The 16,848-nt window shown below is 38.9% G+C and overlaps 2 protein-coding genes across 6 annotated transcripts; both read left to right on the forward strand.

Annotated features, from left to right (window-relative positions):
* Positions 1-1,510: 1,510 nt before the first annotated feature.
* Positions 1,511-5,922, forward strand: LOC122032033 (DNA polymerase I A, chloroplastic/mitochondrial-like). 5 transcript variants are annotated; one of them, XM_042591278.1, is made up of 6 exons: positions 1,511-2,456; positions 3,007-3,995; positions 4,579-4,960; positions 5,059-5,285; positions 5,358-5,520; positions 5,603-5,922. In XM_042591278.1, exons 2-4 carry the CDS (start codon positions 3,397-3,399, stop codon positions 5,074-5,076), a joined length of 999 nt encoding a protein of 332 aa, XP_042447212.1. In that variant the 5' UTR covers positions 1,511-2,456; positions 3,007-3,396; the 3' UTR covers positions 5,077-5,285; positions 5,358-5,520; positions 5,603-5,922. The 5 variants fall into 5 exon arrangements, with proteins under 5 accessions (XP_042447212.1, XP_042447213.1, XP_042447214.1 ...); XM_042591279.1 differs by having other exon boundaries at positions 4,579-4,715; positions 4,779-5,285; XM_042591280.1 differs by having other exon boundaries at positions 4,579-4,715; positions 4,789-5,285.
* LOC122031197 lies at positions 5,388-16,467 on the forward strand. The gene is made up of 4 exons (XM_042590343.1): positions 5,388-5,520; positions 5,603-5,671; positions 15,989-16,125; positions 16,228-16,467. The coding sequence occupies exons 1-4, from the start codon at positions 5,388-5,390 to the stop codon at positions 16,465-16,467; spliced, it is 579 nt and encodes a 192-aa protein (XP_042446277.1).
* The last annotated feature ends 381 nt before the right edge of the window (positions 16,468-16,848 follow it).

Consider the following 16,848-nt stretch of genomic DNA (forward strand, 5'->3'; position numbering starts at 1 on the left):
CCGAGCTTCTCCTGCCATTAGTGCTTCGATTCACATTATTGGTTTTGCACTTGTTCTTGTATTTGTGTATTCTTTTATATGGAGTTTTTTTTGTGGAATCTTGTATTTGGTTTGGTGATGATTTGTCCAGCCGAGCCGACTCGCAGTTAGTTGTTTTCTTCATTTCATGTCCTTTATTTTGTGATATCCGCTGTGCTATTTTTCATCCATGTGGGGTGACTATTAACTGCATTGGATGTGATTATTTCAAGCATGTGGGCTACTTATAAACTCTTGGTGTATTTATATCCAGCCGTGTGGGCTAAAGTATATAGCTGATGAGTATGCTTGTCGATGTATGTATATATACATCAATTTGTCATTGTTACAGGGGATGTGCTGCCCGATTTTCGTCGGACTACCTTACTCTCGAGACGTGACAGTTGTATCACATAAGTATTAAGCAACTACCTCTACACTTTTCCATATCATTGGGGGTCATATACTTGAATATACCTACTAAGTTATCCAAACCATGTATATACAGTCCATCATAAAATGCCTCATGGAATAAGATACCTCAATCCTCTATTGACTAGTCAAGCTAACAATGGTATATATATAATTCAGTCCTTTCTACATCTGTACAAGTTAAGTACTCAAGTGTTCCTTCAAGGTTATCTAACTAGTCACAAGCTACTCAAAGGTTAGAAACTCCTTGAAATAGGCTAAATTGGTCCTCTATTGATCGAGACAACATGAATCTATTGATCCTTTACTAACCAAGCCAATAGCTGTATACAACTCTATCTTTCACCTAGATGGTAGTAGCAAGAGTTGGTATCACTGGTGGTAGGGTAGGATTAATTCCCTGAGACTATAATCTCTAATGTCCACTAGGTTGTTGATAGATTCGACCCTCACTTTCCAACTCGATATCAGTCGGTGCTACTAGAGAATCAACATTCTCTTCATCAAGGTCGAGTCTTCAACATGTCAACTAGTCACTTCCATGGTCATACCTGACCATAATTAAAAATAGAGTTGATTGACTAAGTATCATCATGTTACACCAAGTTAATGAATACCTACTAGACAGGTATAGAAATAGATACACAATCCAACTAAATTGGAGAGTGTCTATCCATGACGTATAAAAGGTAGTCAACACAAAAGATAATATAATCACCAGAAATATAACTTCATTTCCTATATCTTGGAGATGTCCTACAGTTGCCTTGTCCTAGAACTCAAAAGTCACATCGAAAAAAACAAATCATAAAATCAAAAACATGTATAATAGACCTCGAAAACCTGTGGCTCTAAAACCAGTATCAAGCAATCAAAAATTGAGATCAAGGACTAGAAATCCATGTGGAACATGATCTTGAGAGATAAAGGGTTAATTCCTATAAAAATGGATTGTTTACAAGGAATCTAAGAAACAAAAGTCCTATCTTGGAGTATTTAATAGAAGCTATGAAATAAAAGTCCTATCTTGTTCACTGTTCCCTCCAAACCTAAACTTATATTGCGCTGTCTCACAACACCACCACCACTTTCCTCCTAGCCGCTACTCGTCCGACCATCTCTCTCAATCTCATCTCCCTCTTCCTCTTCCTAGATCGATGCACAGCATAGCTTGCCTTTTGTTTGACTAAGGACGCAGAGGGTAACAGGCATAGGCGGCCTAACCCATGGAGGACGAGGTGACGGAGTTGCATTCCATACCCCGACGCCGCCTCCAGAATTGGTAGCGGTGATGGCAGCTCACTCTCGCCCGCCGATCTCCGCTCCTCCATCTCAGCTGCACTCTCCGTCGCTCATGCGATCGCCCCTGCTGCCTTCAGCGACCCCGCGGTCGGCCACCCCGCGGACGGCGATGTCGTGCACGCTGAGGACACCCAGCCGCTGGCCAGCCCCATGCGGAAGGTCGTGGTCAGCATGCGCTGGTACCTGGAGGAGATCACCAATTAGAGAGCAGCAGCGACATTTGATTTTAGGAAACAGCCGGAGGAAGCACTGAGAGGGTGGCATACTCACCGAGGGGGCTCGGCACTGCCACACCCTCTGCCTTGGGCCCCGGATCGGCGTTGAGGTCGATGCCCTGTGGCTGCTTCGCCTCTTCATCTACCGCCGGCGTCACCGCTCGAGCTCCATCGCCCCCCTCGCAGGCGACCTTCTCGGCGCTGCCCCCGAAGAAGTCCTCCCACTCGAACGACGGGCTCCACCTGGCCGACGCCGCGGTGCCTCCCCCAACGGACACGGACTGCGACGCGTCGCGTATTCGGCGCAGGATGGCGAAGAACTCCTCCACATCCTCCTCCGACGCCGCGGGACCCTTTTCTCCACGCGGCAGCGACGAACAAGCGGGTCGAGGCTTTGAGGGGAGACGGTCGTCGCCGCCGCCGCTTTGCTTTCGCTGGGAGGAGGATGCATCCATGCGCCCTTCCTGTTTGTGAAAATGAGTCAACGAGGTTAGCATTTAGCATTAGCAATGCAAAGTAGTATTAAACGACAATCCATGCATTGGAAATTGTATGAAGCTGACAAACCAACCAATTCGATCAAAACCTGCTACTTAAATTACTATTATTATCTTAAAAAAAAGAGAGAAATGGAAGGTGAGATCAGGCCATGTTCATGCATGCTTCACACAGCAACTTATTGATAAAGTCTATATATTGTAAATTCTTTACTGAATTTGACTCATGCAGCGATCGAATAGGAGATTTAGAGTTTTTTCCCTAGCATATAGAGAAGAAGCAAAGTCTCAAGAATTATAAATTAGATAGAGGCCTAACCATCTGATACAAAATGTAGAGTAAAGCACAGCTAATTAGATGGTAGACTGAGGGGTTTAGCAGAGGGTTACTGCACAACGAATTTGATCTATCAGGAAACCATCTGCAGTGATTGGTGATCTCTTCATCAATACTTTGCAGCAACCTGCAGTGATTGAAAACTGTTTTGTTACCTCTTGCCAAGTAAAGGTTCAATTTGTTGGGTTTTGTTGTTTTTCTGAAGGTTGGATATAAAGCAAGCATCAGATGGGACGCAAGATGTGCCTGGTCTTTTAGAACCTCAAGTTGGCAGCATAGATGATGTCTGGGAAATTCTGACAAATGGAGGAAGAAATAGATCTGTGGGGTCAACAAACGCTAACGAGCTGAGTAGCTGCTCTCACTCGTGAGTTTCTTCCTATTTTCCATTCAAATTATGCTTTTTGTTTTATGATAATCTTATCTATACTAGTGCTTCTTCCTCTTAGTTGGAATAAGGCATGCTTGTATTCAAAGTTGTGTGATACTAAATGTATTTCTCTTTAATAACGTGTAGGTTTGGCATAATTATAGCTTTGATAGTCATATAATAGGAAACAATGGGATCAAGCTTGCTGGGTTCCTTGTGGATACCATGCATCTTGCACGACTTTTTGATTCTTCTAGGACAACTGATGGGGGTTATTCACTTGAAGCACTTACAAGTGACCCAAAGATCATGTCTCAAGGAAACTCAGATGATGATGTTGAATTAATCAGTGGAAAGATGTCAATGAAATCCATCTTTGGTAAGAAAAAATTAAAGAAAGATGGAACTGAAGAAAAAATTATCACACTTCCTCCTGTTGATGTTCTACAAAGAGAAGAACGAAGATCGTGGATCAGATATTCTGCTTTAGATGCAGTGAATACATTAAAACTTTTTAATCGCTTAAAAGAAAAACTTATGCATGTACCATGGTTTTTGAAAGACAGTATACAAGGAACAATGTATAACTTCTATGAAAAGTGCTGGCGCCCTTTTGGTGTTCTATTAGTAAAGATGGAATCTGAAGGAATTCTGGTCGATAAAGTCCATCTATCAAAGATTGAAAAGCTCGCTGTTGGTGATAAGCAAATAGTTGCAGATAAATTCAGACGGTGGGCATCCAAGTACTGTGAGGATGCCAAGTATATGAATGTGGGAAGTAATACTCAAATAAGGCAGCTGCTATTTGATGACACATCGAGGAGGTACTTAATATTTTTTTTTTAGCTATAGTTGTTTCTAACATTTTTACAATGTCGTATGGCCACACCAAAATGCCAAACACTATAGTTGATTACTAGACTTTTCAAAATTTTCCCATGAAGTTTATAGCATTTTGACAGATTTTTTTTTAGCTACCAGTTTGTTGACTGTCAATTTTTATTAAGATTGGTAGAAGCCCCAGATTTGAACATTTTCCTAGAGTAAGCATGTCTTGTTTGAATATTTCATTTATAATTGCTTTATATATTGCCTGCTCAATAGTACTTGGAAGACCAAATTTACCTTGTTGGTTATCAAGTTGCATGTTGCAGTGACGGAAGATGGTAGAAGTATTGTGAAAAAAATCTTGAGTATGTTTTGTTCTGATTTGCTTGATAAAGCTTTTCTATGTTTATGCAGGTGGTCTATGTGTGCACCAATCAAGGTTGCTTGATGTTATGATTGTTACACATCAAGTTAATCACACTGTTTATGAACTGCTTTACCTGTTTATCAGATGAGTTCAACCCTATTATTGAATCAACAGTTTTGTAATTTTTCCCTTTTTGTCATTATGTTTTGCAGAGGTCGAATTGAGATGAATTTTGAGTTAAAGCCATTGTCGAAGTTATTTAAGGTCCTTAATACTGAGAAAATATTTGAAGAAGGGAAGAAGGCTCCTCTCAAGTATCGTACAATTCATTTACATAAGATTTGTGAAGGTTTGCAAACCGATATGTATACAGCTAGTAGGTTTCCGTCTTTAAGTGCTGATGCTCTAAAAGTATTTGCTAGAAACATCCCCAGCAATCAGATTTATTGGATCGATAATGCATGTAGTGATGGGTATGTCACTGAAGAAGGGATAATGGACGACCACAAGCTGTCAGATATAGGGACAGATTATGAAGACTGCTCTTATGGTACTGCATTTGAGGCATTTGGAGGAGGCAATAAAGGAAGGGAGGCCTGTGAAGCTATTGCTGCTCTTTGTGAAACTTCTGCCATTGATTCACTGATAACAAATTTCATTATTCACTAATAGCTGCTCTTGGTTCGTGACAGCTCCCATGGGGACGATAGAGACAAGGAGCCCCTCCTGCTTTGGGGCTTCCCTGTCGCCTTCCCGAGTTAAACTTCAAGTCGTAAGCCTTTTCATGTGCTGCTCCGCCAATGAGAGAGGTAGAGGAGACACGTCGCGAGTTTGATAAACAAAGGACGACAGCGAATCCAGTTGACTTTTTTTACTCTCCCTCTCCTCGATTTGCCTCTGTTTTCACTCTATATAAACCGTAAGAACACTCGGTGATTGTTTCCTATCATATACTGCTACTATATCTCTTTAATTTGCACTCTGAAGCCAGGTTTAATTGATATCGAGTTGAGATTTTGAGATGGGGAGAACACCTTGCTGCGACAGAGATGACCTGAAGAAAGGCCCGTGGACTCCGGAAGAGGACCAAAAGCTCGTTGTCTGCGTACAGAAGCACGGCCAAGGAAACTGGAGGACTCTTCCTAAGAATGCTGGTATATTAGTTACTGCTCGAAGCATGAGAATCATATAGCGATTGATAAAATATTGATTTATGGGTTGTTGATTGATTTACAGGGCTCGCGAGGTGTGGCAAGAGTTGTCGGCTCCGGTGGACGAACTACCTCCGGCCGGACATCAAGCGAGGTAGGTTCTCGTTTGAAGAGGAAGAGACCATCATCCAGCTGCACAGCATGTTAGGCAACAAGTAGAATTCTTCTCTAACTTATTTTTAGTGAGAATTCTACCTCTGTTTTCATTCTTCTGCTCTTCAATATCTATTAGCTATTAGCTTTTGATGTAAAAAAAATATTATTTATTTTATGGATACTGTTGGAATATTTGTGAACAGTGAATATTTGTGTATTTTATGGATCTATTAGCTTTTGAAGTAAGAAGAATATTTATGTATTTGTGAATATTTGTGTATTTTATGGATATTGTTGGAAGAAGAATATTTGTGTAATTTGTGAATATTTGTGTATTTTCTTGGATATTATCGGTTTTTCACTGTTTCGGAAATAAAATTTATGTTGTTAAACAATATTGATATTACATCGGTTTTCCACCGCTGCAAAACCGGTGTCCTTAACTAATATTACATCGGTTGTATACCGCTGTCAAAACTGGTGTTATTAACATATAATATTACATCGGTTTTACACCCGATGTCGTTAAGTGATACTACACCAGTTTTAACCCGATGTCTAAAATGGCAGACCTTTTACATCGCCTTCATAGACATCGGTCGAAAATGTAATAGACATCGGTGGAAAACCGATGTCTATGAGGATTTTTGTTGTAGTGCCATTTGGATCTACTATTTATATGGTTAGAAACATATGTTACTTTTATGTGACAAGGATAACTTAAGATTTTATACTTTCAACGTAGGAAGTTATTTAAAGTATGTAAAGAAATGCATATTTTGTATAAAAATAAATTGATAATTATAATATTTTTAAGTTATCAAAATGGTCATAAAAATTATTATGCCAACAAAAAAACATGTAAGAAAATTTCAAATTATCATTTAATTTTTTTAAAAATTATCATAACCATATTAGTGATCCATTTCTATCAGGAGCGGAAAAATACTATTTCCTCTTATCCAGTGGATCCATGCGAAGGGAAGAAACAATTTTCATGGCAATAATCTATGCTAAGCAACATGATAGGATTATACCTTTGTTGGGTGCCCTTCACAACTCTGACAGCAACCTTTTCTTTGGATCCAGATCTAAGCGCGTTCAAGCGTCCGTGCCTCTACGGTATCCACACGAACATATCCTTCGTTCGTCGCACGAACAAAGCCTTCGAAGAAGAACCATCTTCTTGTGATAGCAAGAAGCATGGTCCAGCCAAACATCAAGAATCGGCCATGGAAGGAGGAAGAAGATGGAATCTCAAGAGTCACCTTTTTTTCATCTAATGAAAAATAAAATACAAAAACCTATTTATATTCATCTAATGAATACCAAGGGGTTTTTTGGTCTCTTTGTATTCCTCTTAATGGGTTGGATTTATTATATTGGATTAACCATTAATCCAATAACCCAATATGTCTAACCCATTGAGTCTAACCCATTAATCCAATGTGTCTAATTCAGATTGGACTCAATCCAATGAGTGGGTTCATCTAAGTCTAACTCAATTAGTAACCAAAAGACCTAATCATCTCATGATTGGCTCTTAAGGATAATTACTAACACGAAACTCCTCCAGCCATGAGTTGACAGAGGAGAAATCCAATTTGGGTGAGTTTTAGAGTTGAATTTCAATTCTGCTTTGATTTGATTTGTTAATTGATGATGTTGTTAAGTTTGGTTGTATATGGATTACTAAATATGAATGTGAATTGGAGGAGAAAATGATTGTGTTGATTGAGGATTATTCGATTTGTTGGATGATATGATTGAACCTAAACTAATCATGTGGATGGACTATGTTGGTTGGGTTTATGATGCGAAATAGTTGATTCAAGTTAGCTTAATCCTGTGTAGTTGTGATTCTTTGTGGATGGGTTGATCCATTGATAGTGAAGTAACTTTGTTTTAGATTGATTATGCTTCAAGTATACTCTAATTGGAGATTAAATGGTTAGGGTTGCTTAATCTATTTAGTTATGAAATTAGAGCTTCATTTATAATTTGGTTTCTCTAGTTGCATTAATTCACCAAGATTTTATCTACGATGAAGTATTGGATTACCAAATGGAATGGAAACATAGTTAACTAATCGAATTGGGATTAAGTTTTGGGGTTTAGCTAGTTGATGTATATGTAATTAGCTACACCATTTATCATATTATTTGTAGGACGTTGATTCGAGATAAGTGTATCGACGTGAGATTTTTTACCATGATCGACATATAAAGGCAGGTATTTCATGCTGTATTTCTTTAGTTCTTTGATATTAGTGCATGAGCTAAATATTCAGATAGTTACTATGTTTATCCTGACTCCACTCATATTTTTCTTGTGCTTGATGCTTATCCACCCGATCTTTGAGCTACTCATTTTTAAATCTATACAGTCTCTCTTGTCATCTATGATATTTGGCAGATACTAGATACCATGCTTACTTGCTTGAATGTTGTTTATTTACACACCTTACTAAGCATGTTGGCTTAATGTAGCATACCTGATTTCTGTTTATATATATATGATAACTGCTACATTTTACGCATCATGCCATTACACGCATGGCGGCAACCATTTCTCCCTTGTGGTTGAGAGGGTCGTTGGTCAGGGCCACATGCTCGACCACTCATGGGTAGTGGTAGCTGGATCGTGTCGCTTGTCCTGTCGTGCTCCCACTCGCTTACTCATGGGTAGTGATAGCTGGAGTTGTGAGCAGAAGGGACCCCCGTCGCAGATGTAACTAGTTAGCTACTATGCAACTGTCCCCTCAGCCAATCAAGAGTAGTGGTAGCTGGAGAGGTGCATCGTCTGTCACTGGCCTGACCTCTCGACCATACAAAGGTCATGGTGCAGAGGGGTGGGCGGGAGTGACCATCCGTGCATACACTGTTATTATTATACCTGCTAATGTTGTTGCTTACTTATGCTGATATGCTTACATTGGTTTAGATATATACCTATGGTATGTGTTTAGGCACTGACTTACTTATTGTTAATATGTATATACCTCGCATGTTACCCATGTAGTTATGAGCAGTGCTGTAGCAGATATCTGCTACTCCTGACTTTTAATTACTAGCCTAGGATATGATTTCAATTATGGACACATATTATGATATCACTGTAGTATCTGCTATTTTCTCTACGAGACTGTATACCTTGTATCTCTAATTCTTTATTATGTTCATGCACTATCTGTCTTTTACCCGCTGAGTCCCAGCACTCACTACCCCATAAACTGGTTTATTCCTCCAGGTAGCAGATAAAGGATTTATGGAGTCGCCTGAAGATCCTGTCCGCCAATCCCATGTCACATTGAGCTTCTCCTACCGTTAGTGCTTCAATTCGCATTATTGGTTTTCCACTTGTTCTTGTATTTGTGTATTCTTTTATATGGAGTTTTGTTTTGTGGAATCTAGTATTTGGTTTGGTGATTATGTGTCCTGTCGAGCCGACTCATAGTTAGTGGTTTTGTTCATTTCATGTTCATTATTTTGTGATTTCCGCTGTGTTATGTTTCATCCATGTGGGTTGATTATTAACTGCATTGGTTGTGATTATTTCAAACCGTGTGGGCTACTTATAAACTGCTGGTGAGTTTATATCCTGCCGTGTGGGCTAAGTATATATCTGATGAGTATCCTTGTGGATGTATGTATATATACTTCAGATTGTCATTGTTACAGGGGATGTGCTGTCCGATTTTCGTCGGACTACCTTATTCTCGAGGCGTGACAGTTGTATCACATAAGTATTAAGCAACTACCTCTACACTTTTCCATATCATTGGGGGTCATCTACTTGAATATATCTACTAATTTATACAAACCTTTCTACGTCTGTACAAGTTATGTACTCAAGTGTTCCTTCTAGGTTACCTATCTAGTCACATGCTACTCAAAGGTCAGAAACTCCATGAAATAGGCTAAATTGGTCCTCTATTGATAGAGACAACATGAATCAATTGATCCTTTACTAACCAAGGCAATAATTGTATACAACTCTATCTTTCACCTAGATGGTAGTAGTAAGAGTTGGTACCACTGGTGGTAGGGTAGGATTAATTCTTTGAGACTATAATCTCTAATCTCCACTAGGTTGTTGATTGATTCGACCCTCACTTTCCAACTCGATATCAGTCGGTGCTACTAGAGAATCAACATTCTCTTCATCAAGGTCGAGTCTTCAACGTGTCAACTAGTCACTTCCATAGTCAAACCTGACCATAATTAAAAATAGAGCTGATTGACTAAGTATCAACATGCTACACCAAGTTAATGAATACCTACTAGACAGGTATAGAAATAGATACACAATCCAACTAAATTGGAGAGTGTCTATACATGACGTATAAAAGGTAGTCAGCACAAAAGATAAGATAATCACCAGAAATATAACTTCATTTCCTATATCTTGGAGATGTCCTACAATTGCCTAGTCCTAGAACTCAAAATTCACATCGAAAAAAACAAACCATAAAATCATAAACATGTATAATAGCCTCGTAAACCTGTGGCTCTAAAACCAGTATCAAGCAATCAAAAATTGAGATCAAGGACTAGAAATCCATGTGGAACATGATCTTGAGAGATAAAGGGTTAATTCCTATAAAAAATGGATTGTTTACAAGGAATCTAAGAAACAAAAGTCCTATCTTGGAGTATTTAATAGAAGCTATGAAATAAAAGTTTATTTTTAGGATATAGGTTCGTATGGAGTAATTGGTGAATCTATTTAGGTCAAATTTAATTTTTTTTCCCAAATAATTAACTCTTCCTTATAGTATTTTAGAAAAGTAGACCATGTTGAATTTCAACCAATATCTTTATATTATGGTTGTTTCTTTGCTTTGCAAGTTAGATTTGCATCATCATATTAAAAAGTTTTGATACATTATTTATATCTCACTCAAAACACAGGGTTGAACTTAATATTTGTATTGAGACTCTTAAATTTCAAGTGAGATGGTAAGCTAATAAACTAGAAGTTATAATTTTTTTATTGAATCAAAAGTATCAAAATAGTAATCATTGATTAGCTCAGGAGAAGTTCAATGTATTGATAGGTTATATTTATATCAAATATCAAAATTTAAAATTTTCATTTAGTTTGTATTTAAAAGTAAAGTTTTTTCTTGTATTGATTCAAAACTAAGGCATTTAATGTTGAATTTAATGAAACTTATAGTCATCTTTCAACTTTGTATCATTTTTGAAAATTTTGATAATGTTCATGTAACTTTGTGATTTTTCAAGAAAACCATTTTTTTAAACTTTAAATTTTTAGTGATTTGTATATTTTTTCAAGCAACATAGGGTTAAACTTATGTTTTCATTTAAATATATATGGATAATAATAAAAACATTTTTTTGATCAATTGTAATTTTGTAAAAAAACTTATGTTTTCATTTAAATATTTCATAGTATTGATAGTTTTTTTATTTATTATCATCAATTTATTTTTTTCATTATATCTAATTATTTAAATAATCAACTAAATTTTAGGATTTTTATAGTCAAAAAGTTGAATAATTACAATTTAAAGTATATTTTATATTAAAATTAATAATTTTAGGGAAAAAAAGTGATGCTATTTTTACACTAAATTATTTGTAACAAATATTTTTATTATAAAAGGTGATAACGCTCACCCTATGAGCCCCTTACAACCGGTCCCTAAGTTATATAAAGGGAGCTAAATCATGAGTTTAATTTATAGCCTGTCGCCAAGTGGTTAGGGGGTGGAAGGGGTTTTTTTTTCTCAAAAGGATATGCACCCTCAAAGAATTGGTCCTGTGCCCCGTACCTAGTCTGCCCCCATTTAGCCAAATGGGAACTTCGTGGTGACTATAGTTACCAATGTAACACCCGTCCTCCCTGCTTTCTAAGAGTTGGGTTACCTTTTCTCTGTTACTTCTTCTTTAAATGAAGTGCTACTCTATTTAGCAATAATTAAATATAATTCTTGCACTCTCTATAAAGAATCCACATACAATGTATCAGATAGCTTACCTAACGTGCTGAAAGTATCAATCTCCAAAACTGATTTAACATTTCCTCATATTATTACTTTAGAATTTCATGCATATTCATTGAAAAGACATGGAATCATAATATCTAACAAACATTAACCAAGACCAATCCATTTAATCATTAGCTACAGAAATACTAATTGATACCCAACATATGCAAAGTTAACATTTCATGAAATCTTCTTAATAATGATTAGAAAGTAAATCTCTAAATTTTCTTATGAATTTAAAGAAAAATCTTAATATGTTCTTAGCAGATTCCCAAGGCTTTCCATAGTCCAGGCATCACACACACCATCATGCATCCCCTTGTCGCCTTCCTTCATATTTGTTTTCCTTTTCCTTTTCCTTTGTTTGCAGTAAGAGGAAATGCAACTAGTAAGCAACTAGGCTTAGGAAGTACTTTCTAACTCACAAAAATCTCAAAATGTGCAAGCATGTTTTTTTTTTAAAATACTTTTCATGCAAGAATCTTTACTAATTCTTACACTTATGGTACCTGTAAACATGCATGAATACTTTCATACTAATAAAAGAGCTAAAACATGTTTAACCAAAGAAAATATACATATGCAAGCATTTAACTTTCAAAAATGTATACACGCATTTATCTTCCTCAAACTTATACAAGCATTTAACTTAAACTCGCTCTTTCTTAACTTAACTTGTAACTTGGAAATTCTTCAAACTTGAAAAATTTTGCTAAAGCATATACTTGAAAATAAATAGCTTCACTTGGGATCCCTAAGGAGTAAGTACCATCTCATGCGCGTTCCCTAATAGGTTGGGGTAGCGAGCCACCAATCCTAAAAGAGCAGACCTTGGTCTACCAGGGCCAAGACCTTGGAATTGGACACCTATATTTATTTACGACAACCTTGGAAATCAGGTACTGACCTTTCTATGTAAAATATCTTAATTACTTTTTCTTTAATTACCTTGGCATTTTAACTGTAAGAACCCAAATTTCCTCATTTCGAGTCCTAATAGTAATTAAAAATATTTAGAAACACTTTAGAAATATTCTAGAGATTTTTAGAAATTTTTAGAGTATTTTTATGTAATTTTTGGAGTTCGTTTGGTATTTTTACCAAAAGAAACAAGTTGCAAAAATAAAAAGATTAAGCCGAGATTCGAACCGGAGACCTCCGGTTAAGCAAAGCCTTAAATTGTCTCGGCTGACCAGGAACCCAGCAGGGCTGTGAGATACGGCAAAATAAAATAACCTATAATGATTTATGGGAATTTTTAGGTATTTTTCTAGAATTATTTGGAGGTGGTATGGAGGATAAAATGTTTAAGTCTAATAAGGTAATGGAAGTTATCATTTGAAAGAGGCTTAAAAGGGAATTTATGCTAAGTGGAGAAATTAAACCCTATTATATTTATACGGAAGCTACAGTAGCCCTAAGTTATCGCCGTCTCTTCTCCTTTTTCCCCCATTCGCCCGATCTCCGCCAACCCCACTTCGCGACGATGCCTCCACACCCGAGCTCACGGCGACGATGAATCCGTCGGTCGGCGAAACCTCCTAGGCCTCTAACCCTCGACGACAGCGTCACCAGAGCTTCTTCCTCTCCTCGGATTTCAGCTGCACACGGGGAATCTTCAGTTGAGAGGAGCAAATCTGACCTCCGGTGACTCCGAGGGTGGTAACGCCTGTTCCAGAGCTTGATAGTGGCGAGGACTTGTACTCCCGGAAGCTGCCTCATTTTCCCGAGCCTTGGACCAAAGCCGATCCCGTCGGGTTTCTCTCCGTCGCTTGTGGTGGCTCCTGGCAGTGAGGTAGGTCAGGTACGATTTCGATTAGGGTTTACTCTTAGCTATGGAGGTTGTGATTTGAAGCCAGTATGCAAGCATATGTTGATTTAGGTATTGTTCTGGCAGTGATTCATGGTAGGGGTTCCGACCACAATTCCCAACTGTTGTGCTTCATTCGGGGATTAATAGGTAAGGTTTCTATCACTTCAATTGTTAGGTTTGCAGAACTAAAGATTGGTTTCAGATTGAATGTGATACTGAGTTTGTATTGAATGAAGTGATTAGGTATAGTTGCAGCTCCGTGGTAGCTCAGGTTGTGAATCTGGGCATTGCTTCAGTTGGTTGATGCACTGATTAGAGGAGTTTCTAATGTTCTAGCTCTGTAGTGGTTGCGGTTGTGGATTCGTGTCAGCGGGCAGCTTCACTGTGCTAGTGCCAGGGGTTTCATTTGCTGGCAGAGAGCAAACAGAAACAATTTTGGTGCTAAGGTAAGATTTTGGAATTTTGATATTAATTATAGCTTAAATTGTATTCGGTTGTTAGTAATTGGGGGTTAAATCATGATGGGTAATCCTAATTGAGATGGTATAAGTTAGAGGTTGGAATTATTTTGGGGTAGATCAGTGTAGGGTTTATTTAGATAAGGAAGGAACCCAGATTAGCATGCCTGTTTTGAGTATTGGCTTAACTATTTGGTTCTATACGTATATGGTTAAAATCGATACGTTGACGCAGGACTTTGATCAAGGCAGTTGTCGTGACGAGATTGACGTCGGATTCAACCTACATGTATAGGCGGGTACTTCTTGCTTTATATCTTTAGCACATTGATCTCAGTGCATGAGCTATATGTTTAGATGACTACTATGTTTATCTTGACTCCACTCTTATTTTTCCTGCGCTTGATACTTCCACTCAATCTTTGAGCTACTCATGTCTGTTTCTATACAATCTCTTATTGTTATCGATGATATTTAGCAGATACTATATTACTAGGTATCAGATACCAGATACCAGATGCTAGACATTAGATATTAGGTATTGGATATATAGACACCTGATACCATGTTTACATGTTTTGGTTGCTCTTTATTTACACACCTTACATAGCATGTTGGCTTCATGTAGCATACCTGTTTCTGTTTATATATATATGATGATTGTTGCATTGTTCGCATCATGTCATTGCATACATTGCCGACGATCCTGTCTCCCTTGTGGTTGAGGCGGTTGTTGGCCAGGGCCACACGCTCGGCCACTCATGGGTAGTGGTAACTGGAGCGTGCCGCTTGTCCTGTCGTGCCCCCACTCGCACACTCATGGGTAGTGATAGCTGGAGTTGCGGGCAGCAGGGACCCCCGTCGTAGACGTAGCTATTCAGCTACTATGCACCTGTCCATCCGGTCACTCGAGAGTAGTGGCGGCCTTTGGGTGGTACAGTTGTCATCGATCCGGCCTCTCGACCATACAAGGGTCGTGGTGCAGAGAGGTGGCGGGGTGACCATTCGTACATACGCTGTTGTTATTATATCTGCTGGTTGTTTACTTATGCTGTTATTGCTTATCTATGCTGCTGTTCCTAGTTTATGCTGTTGTTGTTTGTTTATGCTGTTATGCTTCCATAGGTTGAGATTTATACCTGTGATATGTGTATAGACATTGACTTACTGTTGACATGTATATGCCTCACACGATACCATGTAGTTATGAGCAATACAGTAGCAGGACTTTGCTACACTTTACCTTTTACTACTAGCCTAGGTTATGGAATCAGGTATGGATATGTTCTTTGATTACACAGTAGTATCTGCTATTTACCTTTCTGAGACTGTATCCTGTTGTATTTCTGCTATTTATGTTACTCAGCCACTGTCTATTCTATTACCCGCTGTGTCTTTATACTCACCACCCACATTGGTAATTTCACCAGGTAGCTGATAGCGATGCTAGTACACTTGGAGGAGGATCCCGACTGCCGGTCCCACGTCGCTTAAGAGGACAGTTTTATGAATTTGGTTTTCATTTTATTGTGAGTTAAACTTTCGAATTTAGCATTGTAATAATTTGGCTATGGACTAGTTATTTTGTATTTGGTTGTTTTGTCGAGGAGTCAAGCCGGGCCGGCCCGCGGTGAGTTTTCGTTACTTTATACTTGTTATTCTTGCTTTCCGCTATGTTTGATTTTACAGCCGTGTGGGCTGCATATTATCTGCGTGGTTGTGATTTTATTTGCATATGTATTATCTGTTGGTGTTGTATACAGGTTCCATTTGTCACTGCTACAGGGGAGGTGCTGTCCGATTTTCGTCGGACAACCTTACTCTCGGGGCGTGACAATTTATTGGTATCAGAGCTATAGGTTTACGATGCCAGATTCGTATGTTTTGGATTTTCCGTGGTTTTGTTCCTCGAGGTGACTTTTTGGGATTTGGGACCAGGCGGCGGCGGAACACCTCCAAGTTATAGGCTGTAAGTTTTATAAGTATGAACTTATATTGTTTGTAGTACTTATTAGTGGTTGCCATCAGGTATGAGACGAGGTAGGTCAGCAGTCGGTTCTCATCGTGGTCCGGGACGACCACGGAAACAACCCATTGAGGCTGAGGAACCAGAACCAGTGACTCAGGAGGCGGATTCTTCTAGGGATCCAATTGATGTTGAGATGGTTAGTCGAGGACAGGCTCATCAGACTCTGCATAGAGATCAGGGACGTTAGCCTCAGGAGATCCCTTCGGTAGTACCACCTGTGAGAGATCATGGATTTCAGACACAGGGGATTCCTTCTGTGATACCATCAGGGGTACCTGCACTTGCTACTACAGATTGGATGCGGGATAGAGCTTGTATACCATTGCTGGCAAGGTCCGTCAAGGATAGAGTGACTTTATATTCGGGCGGAGCGGACCCTTGGGCTGCACGTAGTTGGTTGAGGAATTTAGAAAGCACTTTCGGGTACATGAGCTGTACAGATGAAGAGAAGGTGGAATTGGTTGCGTATCACCTCTGAGATCAGGCGGTCACATGGTGGGATATGCAGAAGACGATCTTCGGGGAGCAACACTTCACATGGATGATGTTTCGTGATGCCTTCGAGAGACAGTACTTCGCTGCTACTTTTTGTCTGGCTCGTCGTCAGGAGTTTCTAAATCTCAAGCAGGACGATCGTTCAGTATTGGAGTACAATGCAGAGTTCAGTAGGTTGGCGAAATTTTGTCCTCAGCTAGTGGCACAGGATTACGACCGGATGCATCAGTTTACTCAGGGCCTTGCTGCATACATTCGGATCCGGATGTCAGGTTTTCCGGGTAGCTCCTATCGAGAAGTTTTGGATCGTGCGCCGTATATCGAGATGACTCAGTAGCAGGTAAATCAGGAGAAAAGTAAGGAC

Source organism: Zingiber officinale, chromosome 11A, assembly GCF_018446385.1.
Source record: "Zingiber officinale cultivar Zhangliang chromosome 11A, Zo_v1.1, whole genome shotgun sequence".
NCBI classification, from domain to species: domain Eukaryota; kingdom Viridiplantae; phylum Streptophyta; class Magnoliopsida; order Zingiberales; family Zingiberaceae; genus Zingiber; species Zingiber officinale.

Coding starts and splice junctions, on each gene's coding strand:
- LOC122032033 (XM_042591277.1), top strand. CDS start 3,397: ATGCATCTTGCACGACTTTTTGATTCTTCTAGGACAACTGATGGGGGT. Junction 3,996..4,578: donor TTTGATGACACATCGAGGAG/GTACTTAATATT, acceptor TATGTTTTGCAG/AGGTCGAATTGAGATGAATT.
- LOC122031197 (XM_042590343.1), top strand. CDS start 5,388: ATGGGGAGAACACCTTGCTGCGACAGAGATGACCTGAAGAAAGGCCCG. Junction 5,521..5,602: donor GACTCTTCCTAAGAATGCTG/GTATATTAGTTA, acceptor ATTGATTTACAG/GGCTCGCGAGGTGTGGCAAG. Junction 5,672..15,988: donor CCGGCCGGACATCAAGCGAG/GTAGGTTCTCGT, acceptor GGTTGCCATCAG/GTATGAGACGAGGTAGGTCA.